The sequence below is a fragment of the Podarcis tiliguerta genome, assembly GCF_965153285.1.
Source record: "Podarcis tiliguerta genome assembly, chromosome: 13".
Taxonomy (NCBI): Eukaryota; Metazoa; Chordata; class Lepidosauria; order Squamata; family Lacertidae; genus Podarcis; species Podarcis tiliguerta.
In genome coordinates this window covers 3,085,310-3,110,002 of record NC_139546.1, presented here as the reverse complement: position 1 = coordinate 3,110,002, position 24,693 = coordinate 3,085,310, and the positions used below count along the sequence as shown (strand labels likewise).

Below are 24,693 nucleotides of genomic sequence, written 5' to 3'. Positions count from 1 at the left end.
TTTATCTACTTGCACTTTGATGTGCTTTCGAACTGCTAGGTGGGCAGGAACAGGGATCGAACAACAGGAGCTCACCCCATTGGAAGCCATTGCCATTTAGCAACAAAAGTCACAAAGCTGAGTTGTAGCTTCAGGATAAGGTATTACTTGTTTTTGACTCAGGTTGATACATAACCCACATTTTGTGCTCATGTCTTTGCAAACAGTACCTCACCTTTCATGGATTCATAAACTGTCATTTTGTTGAAGAGAATTGACTGGGAATATGGCTTTTCCTTTGCCTCCGTCAGCCTTTTATTGTGTACTTAAGTTTTCGATTAGGTTAGACACACCATCATTGATTTTTATGCAACTTAATGTTGTTTTAAAATCATCTATCATGCTTCAAATAAATGCAGAGTACATGGTTCCAAAGTACAATACCTGTTATCAGAATAAATGTCCTAGTGAAACGTCTTTGTGAAAGAGTTCAGATACCTTCCTGGCTCAGAGTCCTTTCACATGTGACACATTAAAACCGGGGTGGGGAACGGTTTTGGCCCAGTGGGCCAGATTTTTATCTCCCACACCCTCATGGGCTGATTTTGAAAGTTGAGCAGGACAGCCTACCTGTTAATCACCATGACAACGTTGGCCTGCAGGAGTGTGTCCTAGCAGGATCAAACGCTCTGCGCATCAGCTCATGTGTTAATTAATAAGTAATAAAATAATAATGCATGGAGAGTTCAACCTTCACCCATCTCTGTGGGTCGACTTTGTAATGAACATTCCTGAGTAAGCTTAGTAACCATGGATCAGGAATTGGTTAAATATCAGGATGCAAAGAGTAAGGATAAATGGACAATTCTCTGAATGGAGAGGTGTAGAAAGTGAGAGCCTCCACGGATCCGTATTTGCACCTGTGCTTTTTAATATAGAATCATGGAGCTGTAGAGTTGAAAGGGACTCTGGGGCTCATCTAGTCAAGGCCCGTCCAAGGCAGGGATCTCAACTAGATCATACATGACAAATGGCCATCCAATCCCTGCTTAAAAACTTCCAAGGAAGGAGAGTCCACCGCCTCTTGTGGGATTCTGTTCCACTGTGAAACAACTCTTACTGTCAGAAAGTTTTCCTGATGTTTGGTTGGAATCTTCTTCATTGTAACTTGGATCCATTGGTTTGGGTCCTACCCTCCAGAGCAGAAGAAAACAAGCTTGCTCCATCTTCCTTGTGACAGCCTTTGAGATATTTGAAGATGGCTATCATGTCTCTTCTCATACAATTCCCTCAACTTTTCCTCATAAAGCTTGATTTCCAGTCCCTTGACCATTTTGATGGCCCACCTGTGCACACCTTACATCCTGTCTATATTCGTCTTAAATTGTAGTACCCAGAACGACACAGGATTCCAGGTGGGATCTGATCAAAGCAGGACTATTACATCCCTTGGTTGGAACACTATATACTTCTGTTGATGCAGCCTAGAATAACATTTGCTTTTTTTTGCCTTTGCATCACAGTGTTGACTCAAGTTAAGTTTGTTGTCTACTAAGACCCCTAGATCCTTTTTACAACCTTGGGCCCAGGACAAAACACTGTGGCACCCCACTCTTCCCTTTCTTCCTGGATGATAAGGAACCGTTGGCGAATATTCTTTGGGTTCAGTTTTACTGGCTTCTTCAGAAGAATATCATTGGGGACTTTGTCAAAAGCCTTACTGAAATCAAGATACACCATGTGCATCCAACCGCATTTGGAATACTGTATACACTTCTGGTTTTCTCACCTCAGAAAGGATATTGTAGAGTTGGAAAAGATTCAGAAAAGGATCAAGGGGATGGGGCAACCCCCCCCCCCCCGATTGAGAGATTGTGGTGTTTGGGTCTTTTTTGTTTAGAGAAAAGGCAAGTGACAGGTGATATGATAAAAGCCTATGAAATTATGCACAGCTTGGAGAAAGAGGGTAGAGAAACGCTTTTCTCCCTTTCTGTTGCAGAATTGGGAAATCTTCAGAAACAGGCATACTTTAAATGTGATAGGCCAAAAGCCTTATGAAAGATAAAGTTTTCACCAGCCTATGAAACATCAACAGAAAGGGAGCAAGAAGGTCCGGAGCCAAGGAGCCATGGAGAAGACTCTCCCCTTGTCCCAGTCTGTCTTGCTTCAACTACTGGTGGGAGGCGAACCATTCCAAATAAGTTGCACGGGTAGCAATTCTTCCACAGGAAAAGGTCTTCCTGTCTTCACTTTTTAAATTAAACAGACTAGGTTCCTTTGATCTTGGTTTGTAAAATAGATTCTCCATTGCTAATCCAGATCTAATTAATCCTTCCTTAGCTCAGCTGATGGACATTGCTTTTCTAAACTTGAATTGCTATTTCTGGGAACTACTGTACCTTAGACCAGGGCGGTCCAATGCACAGCACGAGAGCCGCATGCTGCGCTTGAGACCTTTTTTAGAGGCCCTCAGCAACATCTGATGCCCCCTCCAGCAGCCTTTGTGCTGCCTTCCCAAAGCGAGGTAAGCAAGGCGCTGGGCTTTGGGAAGGAGACATGAGGCCTCTGACAGGGTCCTAGAATCCTCCAGCGCCTTCCCAAAGCTGAGAGCCTGCCATAGCCTCATGCCTCCTTCCCAAAGCCCAGCACCTCACTTAGCTTTGGGAAGGCAGCTCCAGGGCTGGTGGGGGGACATCAAATATTGGTCTCCCCCCCCCACATGACAAGGCAGTGTGGAACCCATGGCCCACCTGATATTAAAAGTTGTACCACCCTGCCTTAGAGGTTGTAGATCCAAAGTGATGTTGGTTGGCTCACCACTTAACTGACCATCGGCTGTATTCATTCAATTTTTCTCTACTTACGGAAAGTTTTTTAATGTTAATTGGTACAGTTGTCAGGTGTCCTTTGGCTGACTACCTGTCCTGAAGGCTACTACCTGCAGAGTTTGCTTTTTACCTGAATGGCTTGTTGCTGCATGTTAATCTCCCTTGAGGATGCACTTTGTTCAAGCGAGAGCGAAGTCCTGGGCTATGCACTTTCTCCAAAAGAACCTTATACACCCACCTCTCTATAATTATTAAGAAGAGATGCCATTAATCTTTTGCACTTATTTACAAATCAGAACTGAGGGGGAAAGCAGTCATCATAAACCTGCCTAGAGGTTTATCTGACCCCTCCTTCCAATTAAACACCATAAAAAGCACTCCTTCTTCCAAAGGCACGAAAGAGGTTTAGAGGTTCTCCTAGAGTTAGTAAGATCCTTGCGCCCAGGGCTGCACCTGCCAAAGTGCTGCTTGGCTCCTCAGGAATAAACGGTTGGAGGGATAGTGCCCCCCACTGGCTGGAGAGCAGGCAGCAGAATTTGAGAGGAAGAACCTGTTATTGACATGGTTCCTGACAGCTAGGAGTTCTCAACTGGGCATCCAAGAAAATACAAGCAAAAGTGGGAAGCCCACTTTGACCTCTAAGCTCAGCAATACTAAAAGGGATAAAAAGCACATTGTGCGCAAGGAGGCAATTTTTAGATAGCAGTTCTTTGATCATGAAGAAAAGGGCATTCGTTTTGCCTTTCCCCATTTTGCTAATATTGTTGATGTGCCATTCAGAAGGGCTTAGTGAAAGAGATGGTCTCGGAACTGCAAATGAAACCATCAAGGCAACTAACCAGAGTGGCGGCTTCCAGATAGTCACCTTTGATTGGCTCCACGTTCATGTGCCTTTCCTTGTTACTTTCTGGATCCTGGTGGCTTTCTCAGCTATGATTGGTAAGTAATGGTGCTTTGGCACTCATTGGGGGTCATTTGTCTGTTTCAAATGGCATTACTACAGTATTGTTACCCCAATCTCTGAGCAATGAGAAGTTTCACTGGGTAACAGTATGTACGCTGAGTTGGTTTCCTTTCAGTGAGGCCACTGGAGGCTTGCAGTGTTTTGCTGATATAAGGATTATTTGCACATATATACGGGTTCAGCATAAGATGGCGGTTTGTAGCATCAACTCAACTCCAACAGATATGGCTCCCCACTGGAATTCATGGGGAACTGCCAATGCCATAGCATTTGATTCTCACGGGGGGGGGGGGGTCTGTTTCTCTTTCAGACTAAGTTCCAGTACTGCCCACTTACACCTGCCCCCCATACTTACTTCAAATCCCCTCCAGTGAGAATGGGAGGGGAAGGAAATCATGCCCTCTTATGTCAAACAAAATGTCTCTATCCAGGGCTCTTTTTTCAGCCGGAACTTGCTGGAACTCAGTTCTGGCACCTCTCAGGTAGGCACCATTGTCATTATAAGAGAACGAGGGGGGCGTTCATGATGAGTTCCAGCCCCTCTTTTTCTAGAAAAATAACACTGTCTACAACATACTGCCTTAGACTGCATTACAAAAGAAGATGTTGAACAGACTGGCCAGGGCTATTATTTATTATTCTTATGTATTAGATTATATAGTAACCTTTATCATAAGATCTCAGGGCGGTCCACAAAATAAAACACAGGATAAAAAGAAGAAAATAATTAAAAATAAAACAGCTATTTACTGAACAAACTAGTTTGATCATTTTGGCAGTCCTCTTCTGCAAACCCCGAATTTGCAGCTCTGGAAATCACAGGGCTGGAGGGGATATTTCCTGTTCACTGTAAGCTGCTTTAAACTTGTAGGAAAGAGGTACAGTATATAAATGTCTTTTTCTTAAAAAAAAATACATGTGCATGTTGGAACATGAGATGAAAGCTGAAAGAAGCGTGTTTTCCATTTCCCAAATGCATATATGAACACTATTTATTTATTTAGACTTCATTTAGCAGCAAAGATAAGGAGCCAGGCATAGCAAACAATGTTGAGCAGGCCATAGTGATAGCAACCGCAGCACCAGGATCATCAGCAGTGCCCTTTCGGTGGTGCAGGAGCTTCCCTGCTTCCCACAGTGGGACTTGTCCATGCATCCACCCACAGCTCTCTCTTCGTCATCCAAGGGCAAAATCTTCAGGCACAACCGTATGCCTACAACCCGCCCCTCAGGATTTGTGGTCTGGAGAACTAAATCAGCTCTGGCTTTAAATGAGGAAACATCTAAGGCCTAGGTCTTACTGTGGGCATAAACCTGTGTTTGGGTCAGTGGCGTAGTGTGGGGGGTGCAGGGCGAGCCAGCCGCACTGGGCGCAACATCTGGGGGTTAGGCTTAGGGGGCGCAAATTACTTGCCTTGCCCCGGGTGCTGACAACCCACGCTACGCCACTGGTTTGGGTTGTACCCCTTCAGGTTGCACAAGGGAGATCCTGGGACTGCATGTTCTTCCATGAAAAACTCTAGCACTTAGGTTTACTCTAGTAGTATACATTGTTTACTTTAGTAGTATAAATCAATATATACTAATATAGTATATATATGTTTAGTAGTATATATTATGTTTACTCTAGTATATATTTTAAGGCGCTTTTTTGGTATAAACTCAAGTCATTATCAGGTAACTTATGTTTCCTGTCTCCTGAATATTCCATAGTTAGCACAATGTTTTTGGGTGGCTCTGTTTTGGAGATGAAAATGCCTCTGGTTCTGCCTGCTGCAGGATCTTTTCCTTTCCAGGTGTACCACCTAAATGTATCCCGTTCAATTTGAGAATAATTTCGTACGTAATCTGAGGAGTTTTATAGTGAAGGCAGTCTTGTCTGAAATGCATGTCTTGGTCCCTTTTTGACATATTTTCTTTTCTTTCATGTAAAATAAATACTGTTTTGATGTTTGCAGCTGGAGGAAAGCATTGTTTCACAGAGCACAGCATTTCTGTTTTGCTTCCCAGTTCCATGTTCTGAATGCCCCAATGTGTGATGGGATAAAATGGAATAATCTGACCAAACGTACTTTGCGATGCAGATTTTTAATAGATTTAACTACAGTGGTACCTCAGTTTAAGAACAGCCCTGTTTACAAACAATTTAGTTTATGAACTCCGCAAAACCAGAGTAGTGTCCCGGTTTGCGAACTTTACCTCAGTCTAAGAATGGAAGCCGAACTTTGGAAGGGCAGCAAGAGGCCTCATTAGGGAAAGTGCGCCTCGGTTTAAGAAAACATATTTTCAAACAGTAGCTGTTCAATCCTTTTGTGGACATTAAGTAATCTCATTGAGAGCACAGGACTGAAGAAATCCAATGGAAACTAACTTGTCCAGAGTTTCCATATAAGAGCTACATGAACTGACAATTTTATTCTTATGCTCAATATATATATTGGATGTTGCATTTGTTTAAAGGTACATCTTATTTTCAAATTTGCTTGTTTTGTGCATATTCAGGCAATTCCAGGTGTTTTTCAGAGGTTGTTTTTACTCTCTCTCTATTTTTAGGATTTTTTTTGGGGGGGGGTATAAGCTCAAGTCATTTTCAGGTGTCCCCCCCACCGCCACCCGCCACCTCATAAGGGAGGAATGCCATTCCAGCACCTCCCTTTTCTCAGGTTACCAAACCAATGTGTTAAACAAGTAATCCTTGAGTCTTTTAATCTGTGACAATAGTTATTTCTGAATGCATCAAATTCTTCACAGACAGATGCATATTTCCTGATGAACTCTCCCCCGCGTCAGGGCATTCCATTTCGCTGAAACATGCCATGGTGGGGGCATGTTCTCTGATGCAATGTGGGAAGAAAACCATGGGGAGACGGCAGAAAACATTGCAAAAAGTTAGGAGGTCTGTGTTGCTGAATGTTCTCTTGTGTTTTGTAACAAACATTTTCACAACGAAAAGCAAAATGCTTACCTCTTCCATGCCCTTTTGCTGCTATTTGCAACCTAGAACTCAAAATGGAAGGGCAAAAGGGACATGGGGTGGTTTTATTTCAAATTAAGCCAGACTCGGATCCATTGAAAAGAAGTGGGGTCATTTTAGAGCTTCCTGAAAATATGCAAGGCAGCACCCCAGCTCACTTGGCGCACTAGAACGTCACTGTCTCCAGGCAGAGAAGGCGAAATGGGGAACAAATGGCACTGAATTTTCTGGAAGATGCTTTTTTTTTTGAGAGAACTATCAGCTGAGAGAATTGGCTTGTTGCCCAAATGGTGCTGGGGAGGAGGCACCAGCACCTTAATGCATGTCAGAGGATCATGGCTGCCTGAATGTGTTGTGAGTGCAAACTCCTTTGACACCATTGAAGCTTGTGAGACCATGTTTTGGTCAGTCTTAGTTGGGAAAAGCCATGTTACTCAATGGAAGCCAACTGAACACATTACATTAAGTGCATGGCACCACTAAAAAGGGGAACATTTAATTTCACCCTTCCTAATGTACAATAAAGGGACGCAGGTGGCGCTGTGGGTTAAACCACTGAGCCTAGGGCTTGCCGGTCATAAGGTCGGCGGTTCAAATGATATACAGTTACTGGATCACACTTGTGTGCATGAAAGGTGGCTCAAGTTACCAGAGTGTATGTGGCCTGGCAGATTCCCTGCAGCCACTTCTATCCCCCCCCCCCCCATTTTTCTTCTCTCTGTGTGCTTCCTGGAACAAGCAGGAAGCCATGTGGTCATGGCTCGCTGGAAGTGAACTGAATCTCTCTAAATGGAGATTTTACAGCCTGCATTTTGCTAACCCAAAGATTGTGTGATCCTTTATGTAGGGAAGGGACACGGGTGGCGCTGTGGGTAAAACCTCAGTGCCTAGGACCTGCCGATCGGAGGGTCGGCAGTTTGAATCCCCGCGGTGGGGTGCGCTCCCGTCGTTCGGTCCAAGTGCCTGCCAACCTAGCAGTTCAAAAGCACCCCCGGGTGCAAGTAGATAAATAGGGACCGCTTACCAGCGGGAAGGTAAACGGTGTTTCCGTGTGCTGCGCTGGCTCGCCAGATGCAGCTTGTCATGCTGGCCACGTGACCTGGAAGTGTCTGCGGACAGCGCTGGCTCCCGGCCTCTTGAGTGAGATGGGCGCACAACCCTAGAGTCTGGCAAGACTGGCCCGAACAGGCAGGGGTACCTTTACCTTTACCTTATGTAGGGAAGCCAATTTATTTTTCTTTTTAAGTTGTATGGAACCTTTTTTATCTTTGTTTTACTGTCAGCGGATGGATACTTTTTTGCTGTAACTTCTGGAAGCTCTGTGAGTAAAACATTCATTTATTTGCAAAGCTAATTGTCTGTGATTTATTCTAGCCTAAGTAATTTCATGGAGAACATTTGTTTAATGGTGGGTGAGGGCAGTTGCACATGTAACCAACTTTTAATGTGCTTGGAACAATGTGAAAGAGTGAAAGATCTCTCTTCCAAACCTCTCTCTCCAATGATTAATTACTAATTAATTTTGTTCATAAATGGCACTGGCACCAATTACTTTTATTACAGAATCTGGCTTTCTGACTTTATTTATTTATTTCATTACATACTTATGACTCAATTCCCATTAAATATCCTGAAGTGATTTTTTTTGGGGGGGCAACTTTTTTGCCCAGCATGCCTCTTGTATGAAGCACCTGTGTTAAAAAATAAATATAGTGTGTGCAGGAACTGGCGGCAGGGAAGGGGGGAGGGAAGGTTATGAGGAGCCTCTGTTTCCATGCCTTTTGCATTTCCATGCTCTGCCAAAACTGTAACTATTTTTAAAAGCCCCAGAATTCCTTAGTTCCTTGCTGGCATTTATTGTGCGCAGGGAGGAGAAGGCGACAAAGCTTGGCAGCAGAAGATGACAGCGTGTTTGCCATTAGCAGTTGCACGTGGCAGATAATGTCTGTGACAACCGCGCAACTCAAATAAAGGATCCCCCGCAAGCACTGTTACATCTGTCCACTAGGTGGCAGCAGGTGCTGAATGTTGAACGAAAGTTCAACTGAGGATTGCAAGAAGCCTATTGCCCCGTCGGAAAAACTCCAAAACCCAGATTCCGGATAGGGATGGTGGAATCTATCAGTTTGGGTGTCTTTTTTCTCGAAACTTAAGATCAGGTCCTAACATTTCCATACCAGTTTGAATTGAAACTTAGCCCTATTGTGTGGCTAAATTATGTATTTTTCAAGTCAAGCAAACAAGAAACAAAGGTCAACCCTTATGAAAAATACACAAATCCACATTTTGGAAACCAACTGGTACAAAATAGTTTATAAGCATTTGAATTCTCCTCAATTCTTCAGCAGGCTAGGTGGTAAACAAATGGGTGAGGGAAATGAAAAATAAAATAAAATAAAGCAGGATAATGTAGGAGCCATGGATCAATCTTAATTATTTGGACACCACTGAAAATTAATCTCCAGTTTTGCTAACATATAGGTTACCATGTTTTTCTTTATTTCTGCTCTCTGCATAGCTAGAAATCCATGTGTTGACGGATCTGGGTTTTAGCAGCTGGCTTTTGTGGGGGGTTTTAAAGAATCTGAGGTGTGTAACCTGATACCTGTAAATATCTAGCAGAGATTTCCAGAGCAATCCTAACACTGGCAGAAGAGTCATAGAATTTGGGCTACTAGGATGCAAGATTTCTTTCAAGTGCAGAATGCTCACATCCTCGGTTAAGAGGCTGAATGGAAAAAGAAAATAAAACATTGAACATTAAAAAAAACTTCCCTATACAGGCTTGCCTTTAGACAGCTCAAAGGTTGGATAATTGCATACCCCCCCCCAACATTTCTCCAATGATAATAGGGACACCCTAAGGAAAAGCAGGACATTCTGGGATCAAATCAGAAACTAGGACGGCTTCTCTAAATCCCTGGAAAATAGGGACACTTGGAGGGTCTGCAAATAGTTTAAAATATTTTCCTAGAAATGCGTCCAAGACAAAAAGCTGCCACTAAGTTTTGAGTATAAACACTCTGCAAGTGCTCCTCTAAACCATGAACTCTGGAGCGGAGTACATCGCACAACTATCAGGGAATAAATCTTGAGATACAAGGCTCTGGTGAGTAAGACCATTATTGGATTGGCCTCGTGCTCACGTGCCCAGGCATGGATCCCACACATGCTTAGGCCTGTGAAGAGGGAGTGACTGAGCACAGCGATGCTTGAGCCATTCCTTGGGTCTCAGTTTCTGGCCTTTTTCAGGCTACTTCCTCATGGCCTCCCCCTGGTGGACAAAAAAAGCTAAAGGGACCCCTGACCATTAGGTCCAGTCGTGACCGACTCTGGGGTTGCAGCGCTCATCTCGCTTTATTGGCCGAGGGAGCCAGCGTACAGCTTCCGGGTCATGTGGCCAGCAGGACTAAGCCGCTTCTGGCGAACCAGAGCAGCGCATTGAAACGCCGTTTACCTTCCCGCCGGAGCGGTACCTATTTATCTACTTGCACTTTGACATGCTTTTGAACTGCTAGGTTGGCAGGAGCAGGGACCAAGCAACAGGCGCTCACCCCGTCGCGGGGATTCGAACCGCTGACCTTCTGATCGGCAAGTCCTAGGCTCTGTGGTTTAACCCACAGCGCCACCCGCGTCCCTTTGGTGGACAAAGCCAAAGACAAAAGTGTGAAGACCATTGTACAGAAGACTCTATTCCACACAAAAGCACAACTTTGTGCTAGGTGGTCTGGGGCTGACTTTACTACAGTTTTTCTTTTTTTAAAAAAACAACGGGCACATTGCTGGGGGACCGTTTTGGTGTAACAGGCCTGCTGTTTTGCAATCCTGCGCAAGCCATACAACTTGGTAATACTGCAGAGCTGCAGGGCTGCCTGGGTGGGAAGCCACCACTGAAAAGGCTCATTCTTGTGTTGCTGGAGAGGACACATGGAGCAAGAGCTCCGGTGAGGATTGGGCTGGCGTATTGTTTAGGTGGGTTCACTGCTGTTAATGACATTCATTTTCTGTATCTTTATTTTAGACCTTCTTATGATTTATGTGGAAATTGTTGTGATTTGGTTGTGTACTTTTTGATATTTTTATTGTTTATGCCTACTTTTGGGATGTTTGTAGTTATGTAGCTTTTTGCATACACACCTTGAGCATGGTTTGACTTTGGAAAGGCGCACACAAATGACATGCTTGGTTGCAAGGTCTGGGTCTGTTTCATATGGAGGAAAGCAGTTCTTGAGGTCGTGGGGTCCTGAGCTGCTATAAGCCTGCATAGGTAAAAACCAACATTTTGAGCTGAGTCTGGAAGCTAATTTGTAGCAGAGCAATTGAATTAGGATTGGTGTTATGTGCTCAGACCGTGTCTCCAGGGCGAGCAACTGAGTTCTGCACCGGCTGCAGTTTTCAAACTGTCTAAAGATAGTCCCATCTCTCTATATCCAGGATGGGTATCTGTATCTATGGAATAGCGTCTGAGGATTTTTGCACTCTGAAAAACCAGGTACCAGAACTGTGGAACTGTTTAGAATATCTGATCACCACGTTCTCCAGGCAGTAGTCAAGGCAGATCAAGTCTTTACTCCTCACAGCCTCAGACATGAGTCACTTTCTCTGCCCTTCTTCAGCATCAATGAAACAGAAGAGACACGGCAAGTTGTGAGTGCAGAAATGGTAAGGAGCTCTTTAGAGAGGAAATATAGATGTGATGTCATCCGAAAGGTGTTATAAGAGGCTCAACTTCTAACCACATAAACTAGTTGGAAAGTTTTATCACTGCTATTCAGGACTATGTAATTGCTACCAATAACTATCTAAACATATAGAACAAAGGTCAAATGTGCAGAGACTTAAATAGAGAGAGGCCTGAACTACATATCTGATCCACGTGTTTTTTTCCTCCTTGCTTTTTTTTTTTTAAGCATTTGCAGAGCCTGCAGCCTTGATCAGCAGTCTGATGAGTACGTCTGGAGGGGGGGTTGCATAACTCTCCTGCTGTTTTTTTCTGCTTAAAACCCACCCAGACATGGGGGGCGGGGAGATTTTGAACAACAACAAAAGATCAGAGGTGAAAGGGTTAATCAGCCTACTGCCGTCCTCATGTCAAGAACATAGCCTCCTCAACTGCTTTGGATTAAAATCAGGAAAACGCAAGAGAACGGAGTGTGACATATAGCAGAACTTGTAATCAGGCATTGCCAACCTTTTCAGGCTTGTGGGTGCATTTGGGTATTTAACTGAGCTTCGAGAAACCATAGAGATGAAAGGGAAAGTGGGGAAGAGTGTCATTGTCCCAACTTCCTGCTTTGACTCTATGTACTCTTCAAGGGAGAGAAAGGCGAGCCCTCTCACTTCCTCATGACCAAGAGGGTGGTGAGCAGACACCTGGGGAAGAGCTCTGTGGAGCCACCGCGCTCAAGGCCCCGTCTCACCAAATATATACTAAGTTTGAGTTCATTCATAGATCCAAAAATTAGAAAGAATCCATAGCTCTCCACACACACACACACACTATTAGGACGGTTAATTCATGCGCACTTCAAAAAAAGTATAGGTAAAGAGAGGTCTGCTCCATTAACATCTGTGAGCTCTTGGGTTTTGTTTTTTTAAAAGGGATACAGTTGTTAAAATGCTATTGTTTCTGAACCCATTTGGTCTCTGTCAGATTTTTTTAATGATGTTTTAATTTTTTTCATTGCTTTGAGGACCGTGTGATGGGAAAGCCATGTATAAATTTAAATATAAGTAAAAGTATTTACTGGTTATTATTAACTCTTCGGTCTAATTTAAAGTGTCTTTTTTTTAAATAAATATTTTATTCGGTTTTACATAAAAACGACAAAGCAAAACAAAAACAACAAACAATACACCAAAAACATACAAAATTACACAAACATCACATACTACAGACAACAGAAATAAAAACAATCTTATCTTCATATTGATCTTGCATTAACTTGTTTCTCTGACTTCCCCAAGTCTCCCTTCCCTGTATTCCAATTCATACATTTAAACAACAAATCCCTTCCCTCTGTCATAATTAACCTCCTTTCTTAATTTGAATGTTTTAATATAGCTTATTCAATACTTAAAACTTAAGATGTTGGATCTTCTAGTCTTTAAAGTTTTACTCCAGTACCCTTATACATTCAATCTGATGTTATTTTAACATTTATTAATCTTGTAGTGTTTCTGTAGATAGTCTTTAAATTTCTTCCAATCTTCCTCCACCGTCTCTTCTCCCTGGTCTCTGATTCTGCCGGTCATTTCTGCGGATTCTAATTTAAAGTGTCTTAACTTGTCATTGGACGCGGGTGGGATGCGGGTGGCGCTGTGGGTAAAAGCCTCGGCGCCTAGGGCTTGCCGATCAAAAGGTCTGCGGTTCGAATCCCCGCGGGGGGTGCGCTCCCGTTGCTCGGTCCCAGCGCCTGCCAACCTAGCAGTTCGAAAGCACTCCCGGGTGCAAGTAGATAAATAGGAACCGCTTACTAGCGGGAAGGTAAACGGCGTTTCCGTGTGCGGCTCTGGCTCGCCAGAGCAGCGATGTCACGCTGGCCACGTGACCCGGAAGTGTCTTCGGACAGCGCTGGCCCCCGGCCTCTTTGAGTGAGATGGGCGCACAACCCTAGAGTCTGTCAAGACTGGCCCGTTAGGGCAGGGGTACCTTTACCTTTTTAACTTGTCATTGGCCTTTTTATCTCCGCTGGCTTTATGGTTCAGTACTTTGACCCTCTTCCTACATGGGAATAGTACAGGGGGCCACCATTTTAGGCACATCAAACTGACACGTGATCACCGACGCACAGGTACTTTTGGACCTGGAAGAAGGGAGGATGGGGGCAGAACGGGGCGGGGGGTGTGTAACAGGGCAGGGCACGCTTATATGCAGTCTGCCAGTGTGTGCAAGGGCCAGGAATGGATCCCCTGAGCGAAATGGTTGCTGCCTGTATACAAAAGAAAAAGCTGGATAGTAGTAATGGAAGTAACTTTTATGGGTTTCCTGAAAAAGATTTTAGCTGAAGTGGCTGGTTTTAGGGAAGCTCCTTTCTGCATCTGTTATTTTGTACATCTTACATGCTCTCACAAAGCCTATGGCACCTCGGAAGCTTTTCTGTGGCCCATGAAGGACCCCTCAGTATTTGTTGAAAGCATAAACCTGTTGTTGTTGTTGTTGTTGTTGTTGTTAATAACATTTCTTTTTAGTTTTGGCTGACCACAATGTTGTCTGGTGCTCCATCGCTGACTTGAAGTGATTCTGTTATGTTTCTGGTGAGGAAACCCCCCTCTAAATTGGCAGCCATTTACTTTGCTTTTACATCCATTTTCAGATTGCTTTCGGGGCTTGTGGGAGCAATTGTGTGCATTCTTGCTCCTAAACCAGTGCTGCCCTTTCTGTGTGTGCAATGCATATTGATGTTAAACCCCTAAGTATTCCAACAATGTGGGGTGTTTCTGGACTGTGCTAAAAGTGTATTTGTACACTTCCTGGAAACCTGCCCCTTTCCTGCCCACTTTTTAATATTTTTAATTTTTTTGCCATGTGCATAAAGTGGAATGTGCACAAGTTGAATGTCCATAAATTCTGGGTTTACTGTATTACGCCAGACAAATCCTGCACAGTAATCTCTGAACAGTTACGCAGACAAGCATTTCCAGCTTACATTAAATTTTCATATGAACGTCAGACTTTAATGTAGGAAGAAGTTCGCAACCTTCCAGCCCTTAACAACGAATTTACAGAAGCATATCAGCAGATTCTACACCTGAAATTGATGGTCTCTGCGTAAGCCAGTGCTGCACGTGAGAATTGGCAGTGTGTACCCAGCTCCTACAAAACATTTTACAAGTTCTTTATTGGTTTCTGAAACAAAAGCTCCATCACTTTACTGTGCTTTGGGTTGTTCCAGCCTATGCAAAGCCAACATTCATTTTATCTGTCTTATCACTGCGACTTCTGGCTAGGATAATAGCTGTCAACTTTTCCCTTTTCTTGCGAGGAATCCTATTCAGAATAAGGGAATTTCCCTTAAAAAAAAAAAGGAAAACGTTGACAACTATGGCTAGGATTAAGGCCGGCGCTTTTCTAAATTGGTTGCACAGAATTTCATTAGTCTAAAATAGTATATTGGACTCAGGCTGCTCATCTGAAGGTCTGTACTATTGTCTGGAACCAGGGCTGCCAACTTATTTTCTGGCAAGGTCCTCCTGTGCCTTTATTAGCTTCAAGGCAAGCAGAAATTAAACAGCTGGATGTTCTCCTAATGTTGAGAACTTTGCTTTCCTCTTCTGCTACTGTTACAGAGTGCAGGAGCCCTGCTAGAAAAGAAGATTGCCAACTTTTTTTGTAACATGATTGTGAGAGAACTTCCTTCACAGATATGAACATACAGCCTAGGTATGGAAATAGGTGTTCCCCCTTGCTTATAAGACTAGACCCTTGTTTGAATTCCTGAAATGAATAAATTATTATGATCCCTGAATTAGAGAGATGGTTGATTATTTTAACAAGTTGCTCTGAGGAATGGAGGGAACTTTGACACTTCTTCCGATTTGTGATCTATTCCAACTATGAGCCCTTGAAGATAGCTGTCTTAAAAGGCCAAAATGCACACACAACTTTCAAACAACCAGTGTTGTCAACAGTACACTGACTCTCTTGCCGTTTCCATCAGGGAATGCCTGTATCTGAACTCTTCTTTTGTGTTCTATGCAGACAAGCTGTCATCATCTACCCAAGCAAGGGTGAGGTGTTTACCAAAAGGTTACGGGGCAATTTCTATTTTTAAAAAAATTCCCGCAATGATCCATTGAAATGTTTTTAATATCCCAGAAAGTATTGCCAATGAATTTTCCCATTGACAGAGCAGCAGCAGGGAGAAGGCACATCTGTATACAGATGGGATCGTTAAGATTGCTCTATAATGTGTGTGGGTTCTTCAAGGACAGAAATTGTTTACTATTTTGCTTCTTTTTTTAAAAAACAAACAAACCAATAATGACAACAGTTATGCACAGTTAGACTGGGATACCCAAATAAATGCATTTAGGGGTGCATCTTTTGGTCACCTATATGTTCTTTAAATCAGTTTCAGTGTTAAAATAAGCATGTGATCGGAAAAGGAGCAGTCTTCAGCCTCAATCTCCTCTATGAGGCTCACATTTCATTCCCTGCCTTCTGCCTCTCTCCTGCCTCACACCTGCCCTTCTTTCTTCCCTCCATCGTCTGTGTAGCTGCTACTTACACCGTTTACCTGATACAAACAGGCATGTTCAACCTTGTAGCTCGGCAGGCAGGATCTCACTGCCCTTCATATCCTGTACAACGGCATTTTCACATGTTTCTGCAAAGCTTGATGGTAAAACTCATGAGAAGATCCCTTTGTCCTGCCAAATTTCACATAACTAATGTTTCTTGTAGGTGTATCCATGTGCGCCGATAATTGGTATTGCACTGCAAGAGACCTTGATTAAGGATTAAATTTAATCAGGTGCAAACACACACACACAAACACTGGCTCTCCCTACACAGCAGTGGATTTGTAAGATCTGTTCCTTGCATGATGTGAACACGATAAAGGGCTTATCCTCCTCTTATCCTGCTGATTTTCCTCCCCTGGGGAAACCACTCTTTAGCACTCAATCAGTGCAGAGGCAATTTGGGTTTTCCCAGCAGCAGGGCAAGGGTGAAGCTGCTTGGATCTGTGCTTTCTAGGCCCAGCACAAGTGGAAGTGTGGATGAGTCCAAAGTCTCTTCATGATGGCTTTATTGTGCAAATGAACTTGAGAGGGGGCTATAGTCTTGTCAGAACAATGTGGTACAATCAGGGATCCCACAGCCTCTTAAATGATGTGGGAATTAGCACATTTGGGGATTAAATTACATTTTCTTAAATTTACTTTCATAAGCATCCATAATTAGAAATGGTGGTTCCTCTCTGGTTTTGCATTCTTTCCATCAGAAGCTCCAGTGGACCAGATTAGATAACAAGTGGGCCATTAGTTGTGTCTGCAAACCTTTGATCTGCCCACTCAACTGCAATTGAATGCTCAGGGATTGAGTATGTTCCCCTCTGGCCCTGATCATTCAGGGGATAATGTATTTTACAGGGCAGAAGTAAACTCTCCTTTGCTGAAACTCAGTTTTGCCCTGATAATTTCACATGAGACCATAAACATTTCATTGCCTTTTTCAAATGCAAACACTGGAGAACCTCAGGGGAGGAACATAATTCTTTCAGGGTAGTTTCTTGCTCCTGGTCTGTGGGCTATTATAAAATTCAATGCAGCAAATGTAGTGATGGCTCCTGGGCATAGAAGGAGAGGTCGGTCTATGAGTGGCTAAATGAAAGCTCCAGGTTCAGAGGTATCGCCAAATCCCAGTTACTGAGGGATAAACATCAGTTCTCAGCATGCCTTGCTTTTGAGCTTCCTGGAAGCATCTGATTGGTTCCTGCTGGAAGCAGACATTAGACTAACCAATAGACAGGCCATTGGTATCATCTAGCAGGGCTGTTCTTATGTTCTTAGTTTTCTCAGAATTTCAGATTACTTTAGGGCTTATGTTAAGGAATGCCTTCATCTATATGCTCAACCCCTGAGTGCTTATTGGTGCACACTGCCATATACTGAGGGCGTGGGAAAATGCATTTTTATTACCGTACCATAGTCTTCCCCTAGAAAGGTCTGACTTTATCTATTTTGATCAAATCTTAGGAAGACAGTAAAAATGGTTGTAGAATTTGAAAACAGGTCAAATCAATGGTTACAAGCCATGATGGAGATTATTCTCTGCCTGCATGTTTGGAGACTATGTGCTTCTGAATACAAGTTGCTGGAGGCCAGGGGAAGGGAGAGGCTCTTGTGTTCAGGTCTTGCTTACAGGTTTCCCCACAGTCAACTGGTTGACCACTGTGAGAACAGAATGCTGGACTAGATGAGCCATGGCCCCTGCAGTTGGCTCTTCTTATGTCCTATTTGTCAAGGAACACTCCTGAGTAAAAGTCAGTGTTACACAAAGCTCTTCAGCTAGAAAAGAAAGCCAGCAATTATTCACCCATTCATTAACTTGCTCTTTGGGTGTCAAAATTCGATTGGGGAACCTGCTCTGCCATAGATTTCATTTAATGTCCTTTTACTAGTCAGTCTCTCCAACCTGACAGGACTGTTGAAAGCATTGAAAGGGGTAGCCCACTCAGGGCGAGGAAGGTTTAAATATGAAATGTGTGTCCATGCATGATATCAGGCCCAGCACTCCTACCTGGCAAAATGGGGCAAATGCCGAAGGCCTAGGGGTCCAGAGGACTTGATTTCAGGTGACAGAGATTTTCCCAGGACTAAATTGGCTTAAAACCAAATATTCCCATTTAGGTTGGGCTGTAAATGAGCTCTCACAGAATATCTGACTTAGGTGGGAGCTCTGGCAACAGTCTTGAATATTTTCCACCCAACAAAACTAGCCCTTGTTTTAACCTAGAAGCCAAAATTAAAAGTTGAGTTGGGGGAAAGGCAGTCTTTGAGTGGTTGGTAAGTAGTCGGTTTGAATTCATTCCTCCTAGCTGTATGAATGGTTGGGAGTCCAAGACTCATTTTATCATTTTATATCTTCATCTCAGAATACACCCGAGGCCCAGATCACATGTATACTTTCAAGCAATTTGCTGAAGAGTTGGAAATTGTCCAGTATTAATATAGAGCAGGCAGTTGCTTATTCTCAGTCATAAACTTGGCAATTTCTTTGAAGCCAATCTCAGCAATCATAAAGGTGAGAAATGTGGGTATTTTGTTGTGTATTTAACATGAAAGCTGAAATTGCCTGTCACCTGCAAGCCAGATGTGACAGGGACAGTAATATTCTGAGGAACACCAGCAAGACGGCGGGGTGGGAGCAGGGATGGGAGTCCAGAAACCGGGAGTCCGGAAGCCAAGGGTCCAAGGTTCCAGGAAGCAAGGAGTCAAGAAGCCAAACGCAGCAAGGCAGGAAGCATGTTGCTGTGGCAAAGAGCGAAAGCGAAATGCTGACCTTATATCCCTTCCCGGCTCTTGCCACCAGGTGCTGTGAGTTACCAATCGGCCTCACCTGTGCAGCCACTCCTTGCCTCTTCAGAACAAACTTAGGAAGCCCCAGTCCTGTGAAGCCCTACTGGTCACAGGGCCTGTCTCCTGCAAGAACTCCTGACACATACTGGCAGTCACCCCGTGATTGGATAAAACCTATTTAGTTAAGATAAAACACTTGCAGACACCCAGTCAGAGGAAAGATGTGTAATTGTTGTGAGCTTGATCACTACGAAATAGAGGCCAGGAATTTTTAATAAAAGAATCTTAATGGTCTTTAAAATAACTGGATACATTTTTTCCTGATTGCATGAGATCCAGCCTTCAGAGGGTGACACAACTCAGAGCTAGGAGGAGGGAACAGAGAAACAGTTTAGAGACAGGTTACAGTTTGAGTTTATTGTGATTGACAGAGGACTTTCTGGTTGTACTTGGGTGGAACTGGGGCACAACTTGGAGAGGGTTGGCTGTACAGGACTAAGCAGTTTGACACTTACAGAAGTGTCAGAATTTGCCTCCATTCATATCCACATGTATAATTGTAAATAAAGCAAGTATTAATCTCAGGGATGCCATGAAACTCATGTGCATAGCTGTCAACTTTTCGCTTTTCTTGCGAGGAATCCTATTCGGAATAAGGGAATTTCCCTTAAAAAGGGGGGAAACGTTGACAGCTATGCTCATGTGTCCTTTCATCCACAGGACAGTTGGAAGATACACAGAAGCTGGGTGACCCACGATTTAACAATAATCGCTATGTTATCTCTTAGTTTGTGTAAATCAGTTGTTTGGAATCCACGGCCCACAGTCTAACTTCACGCAGCTCTCTAAATAGTGGGCCTGGGTGTGGGGGAGAGCCCGGTGGAATCCTGAAAATGTCATCCACTTTTGACTCTGGCTCCACCCTCACATGAGATAAGGGGTTCCCTACTGTTGAAATAAATAATAGTACTGGCGGAACATGTCTCAGGATAAAGTTCCATAATTGTGATTTTCCAGTAAAAAGGTAAAGGTAAAGGTACCCCTGCCCGTACAGGCCAGTCTTGACAGACTCTAGGGTTGTGCGCCCATCTCACTCAAGAGGCCGGGGGCCAGCGCTGTCCAAAGACACTTCCGGGTCACGTGGCCAGCGTGACATCGCTGCTCTGGCGAGCCAGAGCCGCACACGGAACGCCGTTTACCTTCCCGCTAGTACGCGGTCCCTATTTATCTACTTGCACTTTGACGTGCTTTCGAACTGCTAGGTTGGCAGGCGCTGGGACCGAGCAACGGGAGCACACCCCACCGCGGGGATTCGAACCGCCGACCTTTCGATCGGCAAGCCCTAGGCACTGAGGCTTTTACCCACAGCGCCACCCGCGTCCCCCTTGATTTTCCAGTAGCTACTACCTAATTTCAGAGAGCCTGGTGCATAGATAAGATGATCTCACATTCATAAGAGAGAATGTAGGCCTTTAGATGCCTCCATCCAAACAAGACACCTTTCTAGCCATTTCCAACACCAACTGGGGATTAAATATTTCAATTTGCATCAAGCTGGAGATTGCCACTTTTAGTATGCTATCTATTATGCTAGTCCATTGTCTCAAAAATAATTTCTTATGCAATTATTTTGAAGTTCAGCCTTATTCTTACTGCACAATTTCTTGAGTGAGCTTCTTTTTTTATTAATGTTACTATTAGCATTAACTCAGAAGCATCATTAAGAGAGAAGAGACAGTCTATAAAATGGCGCCTTGCATTACTTAATGACAGATTGGTTATTATCATAGGGCCACCATGTAAATAATCATTAGCAGGGGAAATCAATATCTATTGAAACAAGAAAATCCAGTAAGTGCCAAGCATAATATATCACAACAGGACGTTGAGCCAAGTGAAATATGTGTCATGTGTACAATGTTAGGTAGATACTGGGGAATGTCCACAGTCTTGAGCGTTGTCATACAACAGAAGCAGGCCTCAGACTACAATGTCCCTTTATGCTGTGCTACCATAAGGCTTTGGAGAGTCAGTTGACGACAACCAGAGACCATACCAAGTGGTTACATTACTTGGTAAAGTTTGTATGTGATTACTGCTTTCTGGCATGTTTTATCACACATCTGCCTCTGACATCTGGCAAAATTAAGGTTTGGTGATGGTGCCAAAATTTAGAACAGAAGGTTTTGGAAACTGAACTTCTCCAGTTTGAGAACATGGCGTACTATCACACACTGGGTCCACACACTATGTTTTCTGGCTTCGCCTCACTATTCTCCTGGCACTGAAGAGTGACATGCTCCCTGCCCATTCCCCCAGGGAAGACAATGCAAGACGTCTAGCACCAAGGTGAAGGAAGCAGAATACTTCTCTCCCCCTGCCCCTCCTTTACCCCAGTGCCAGTCTATGAGGGAGCTATGGCACAGGAGAGGTGGTCAGCTTAATCAGATGCATATGGCTCACCGCTTTACATCTAATTTGACCATTTAAAGCTGCAAAACAAGTTGTAAAATTTTGCCCTCTTCAAGAAAGAGGGGAATAAGCTTTGCTAAACTACCCAGTTTCACAAGTAACATAATGTACTGTTTGTTATATTTTCTCACGGCTTCTAGAAGATACTGTTCTTGAGTTAAAGGTTACCACAGAATATTGAAGGCTGATTGTTTCTTCCCCAACAGCATTCTTCTTTGGTGTTTTATGCCTTGAATTTATATTTTTATTGATCAGAGTGAAGTGTATTTGCACAGCAATAGTACAAAGTGTACAGCTGAAGTTTGACAGTGGGTGACTGTATATTAGGTGAAAGACTTTTGCCTTTCCTGCTGAGCCACCAGCTGACGGCTTCTGTTAGGATTTAGCCATGGATGTATCCAGCTGTAGGAACTACTGGATTCTCTCTGATTCCTGATTATTAATTGGCAATAATCATAAAAAAACCTATCTGAGTAGTATTGCTCTGCACACTCCTAGTATAATTCAATACCTGTTGGTTTATGTGTGTGGATATTCTTTATCTGAAAATGTGTGGTCTGATCTGAGAATGAATCCAACACAGTTGACACAGCAATTCCCACATTACTTTCTCTGGCACAAGCTGATCCTGTCCTCAGCTGCCCAGCTGCTCTCCTACTAATGACAATGTTTTGTCCAGGCAACTGCAGGGAAAGAATAAATAAGATGCTAGCCTTCTTAGAAAGTGAGCCCTTTTTAGCACTCTAGTCCTTTTAGAAAGTTGGCAATTATGATTACAATTGTTGTTGTTTATATCCCAACTTTTGTCCAAGGATTTAAAGGTGATGTATATGGTTCTCCCATTCAACATTTTACCCTCCCAACACCGTCTGTGAGGTGGGTTATGCGTGAAATTTCATATATAGCTATATAATCCCTAGTGTAGTAAGGTAAGACCTTGGGAGCAGGCATTTTTTTATATAAAAAAAAGTTTTTTTATGAACTGCCCTAGTAGGGCAGTAATTATTCCTTGATAATTTGTCACCCCCCTCCATGATGGCACCTGGGGCGGTTCGCCCCCCCCCCTTCCTATGCCTCTGGTTCTACCTTGACTGTGAGAGGCATACCTGTTGCTGTGAATTGCAGGTGGACAGAGTACTGTTGGGAACCACAGTGTTCACCTCATAAAGCTGCAATTCTCAGCGCCCTTAACAAATTATAGCTTACGCCATTTTCACTGCAACAGCTTCCTTCTCCTGCAGCTTTTACCATTCTTGGCAGAGCAGCACACTCTGAAAACTTCCACAAAACAATCACCGCAAGATCACAGTTAGGTTGCTTCTGTGTGTGTCATCAGCTGCTTCCGGAAAAACAATCCCTTAGGAGTCAACATTTTGCCTCTATTGCCCTTTGATGAACTCTCTCCCCCTTGGTAGCTAAGCGTGAACTCTGCTACTTTCTTCTTCAAATTACTTTATTGCGTAATGGTAGCTGGCTGTTCTTCAAAAGCTGTGGAAAGGTGCAAAGGGGATTAAACTGCTCTACCCATTTCCTGGGTTTGTGAAATGTCTGCTGTTCACTGTCTCTAAGTGGATGCATACACATTTATTAACTTGGAAACGTCAATATCAACTCATGGCAAATGGACTGACACAATCATTCTTTTATGTCAGTGTTTTTGCAAGTTGTATCCCCAGGAACCTGGGGCTGGTGGCTGAGAGTATCAGGAATGATGGACAAGCTTCCCTTGAAGTCAGCTGGACCAGCACTGCTGATCTTTCCGGACAATGCTGGAGTGTTGGTGAATTCTGGGCCATTATCTCAGTGGCACATGGGTCATCAGTCAGGGCCAATAGGCCTGACCAGTGGCCTACATAAACAGGGTGTGGGTCTCACTAGAACACACTCTGTAGTCTTCTGTGACTCTGTGAGAGATAAGCAGGGTCTCCTGGCAGACAAGTCAATGTGGGAAGGATTCCCTAGAGGCAGAAAGCAGGAAAAGAATTGCCTAACACCGCGTCAGGCCATTGGTCCATGCAGCTCAGCGCGATCTACACTGACTGGCAGTGTCTGTCTAGGGTTTCAGACAAGGGGACATCCCCAGCTCTACCTGGAGATGCCAGGGAGTATCTGCATACAAAGCAGATGTTGTACCACTAAACTGTGGTCAAGAGGACGATGTTGCTCACTTAGGAATCCACTGGTACATGAATATCCTCCATCCAGTCCATCAGTCTCCAATGGGCAACTTGGGTGAGGGGAGTCAGACCAGGACCTGAAGGTACTTCACTGAGAAGTGCCATGAGAAGCTACCAGGGGTGGTTCACCACGCAAGCCAGATGTGCATAGATCCAGCAGTTCCTGACATTATGTACATCTGGTAATTTTATTCATACCAGCTCAACTGCTTATCATTATTTATCATATTTGTGTTCTTCTGACAAGCACCGGACACAAAATGTGGGGTTATCCCATTTTATCTCAAGCAGCTTGCATGGCCGTGTTAGGTGGATGTCCTGTGGGCCCCTCTTGATTTAAATTCTGCCTCCCCCTCCAAGATGTCACTTCTTGCTTCCAGTCACAAATCAGACGGAGAAAGGATTCATAAAAAAATAAAATCACAATGTTGGAGAATTATGGTAAAGAAAGTAAATTGCGCTTCAAAATGACTTCAGTTAAATCAAGAAAGACACAAATATATGAAAACAAGCCTACCAACCACGGTTATAAGTGAACTGGTTTAAACCAATAATTCCAAGGTTAAAATATCCCTGCAAACATCCTGTTCAGAATTAGTAACCAGTAATAAAGAGAGGTTAAAATAACAAGGTGCTTAACTCAAGTCAAAGATTAACATAGGTTTTGATCAACCCGACCAAGGTTGTCCATAATTACCAGAGTTATCGCATGTCGGTGCTGCCTCAGAATGATAGTTTTGTTTGGATTTGGAAGTTGCTGTTCAAACTTTTTCAAACTATCACCCTGTTCAGACTTTTTGGCTAAAACCTGTAAATTAAATATTTGAAATTTTGAATATCATCATATCAACACAGAATAAGTCAAAACTGATTTCACCTCACAGCTGTGAACTGTGAACTGTAAACCATCAACACCTGAGGTCCAAAAAAGGATTTAAATGTCTTAGAATCAATTTGATGATAGTCTGTTTACAATTATATTCTGCAATTGACCGATTTTGGAGGCTTGCAGCAGTCAGATATGCTAACAGCACAGGCAGAGCTTCACTTTCTACTTAAACTCACCCTGGAGGTTGGTAAATCAGTGGAGTCCAACTACACATAAAGGAACCAAACTATATTTTGCTGGGTGTCCCAGCCATTACAGTGGCCGGCCCTACTTCCACCAAGACACTGCTGCACAACTGAAGCTGTCAATGTGTGACAGTGGCCACATCCTGGCAAACAGCTCTGATTGGCTGGCTAAACCAGGGGAGGGTAGCTGATGGGTCTCGA

General features: G+C 43.6%; 1 protein-coding gene across 1 annotated transcript in view; it reads left to right on the top strand.

Annotated features, from left to right (window-relative positions):
• Positions 1-3,724: 3,724 nt before the first annotated feature.
• SLC9A3 (solute carrier family 9 member A3) overlaps positions 3,725-24,693 on the top strand; it is a gene marked incomplete at its 3' end in the record, with an annotated part of 90,920 nt that continues 69,951 nt past the window's right edge. The window contains exon 1 of the mRNA XM_083407641.1: positions 3,725-3,746. Coding sequence (XP_083263767.1) covers positions 3,740-3,746 — 7 coding nt within the window. The 5' untranslated portion in view covers positions 3,725-3,739. The remainder of the gene's footprint in view (positions 3,747-24,693) is intronic.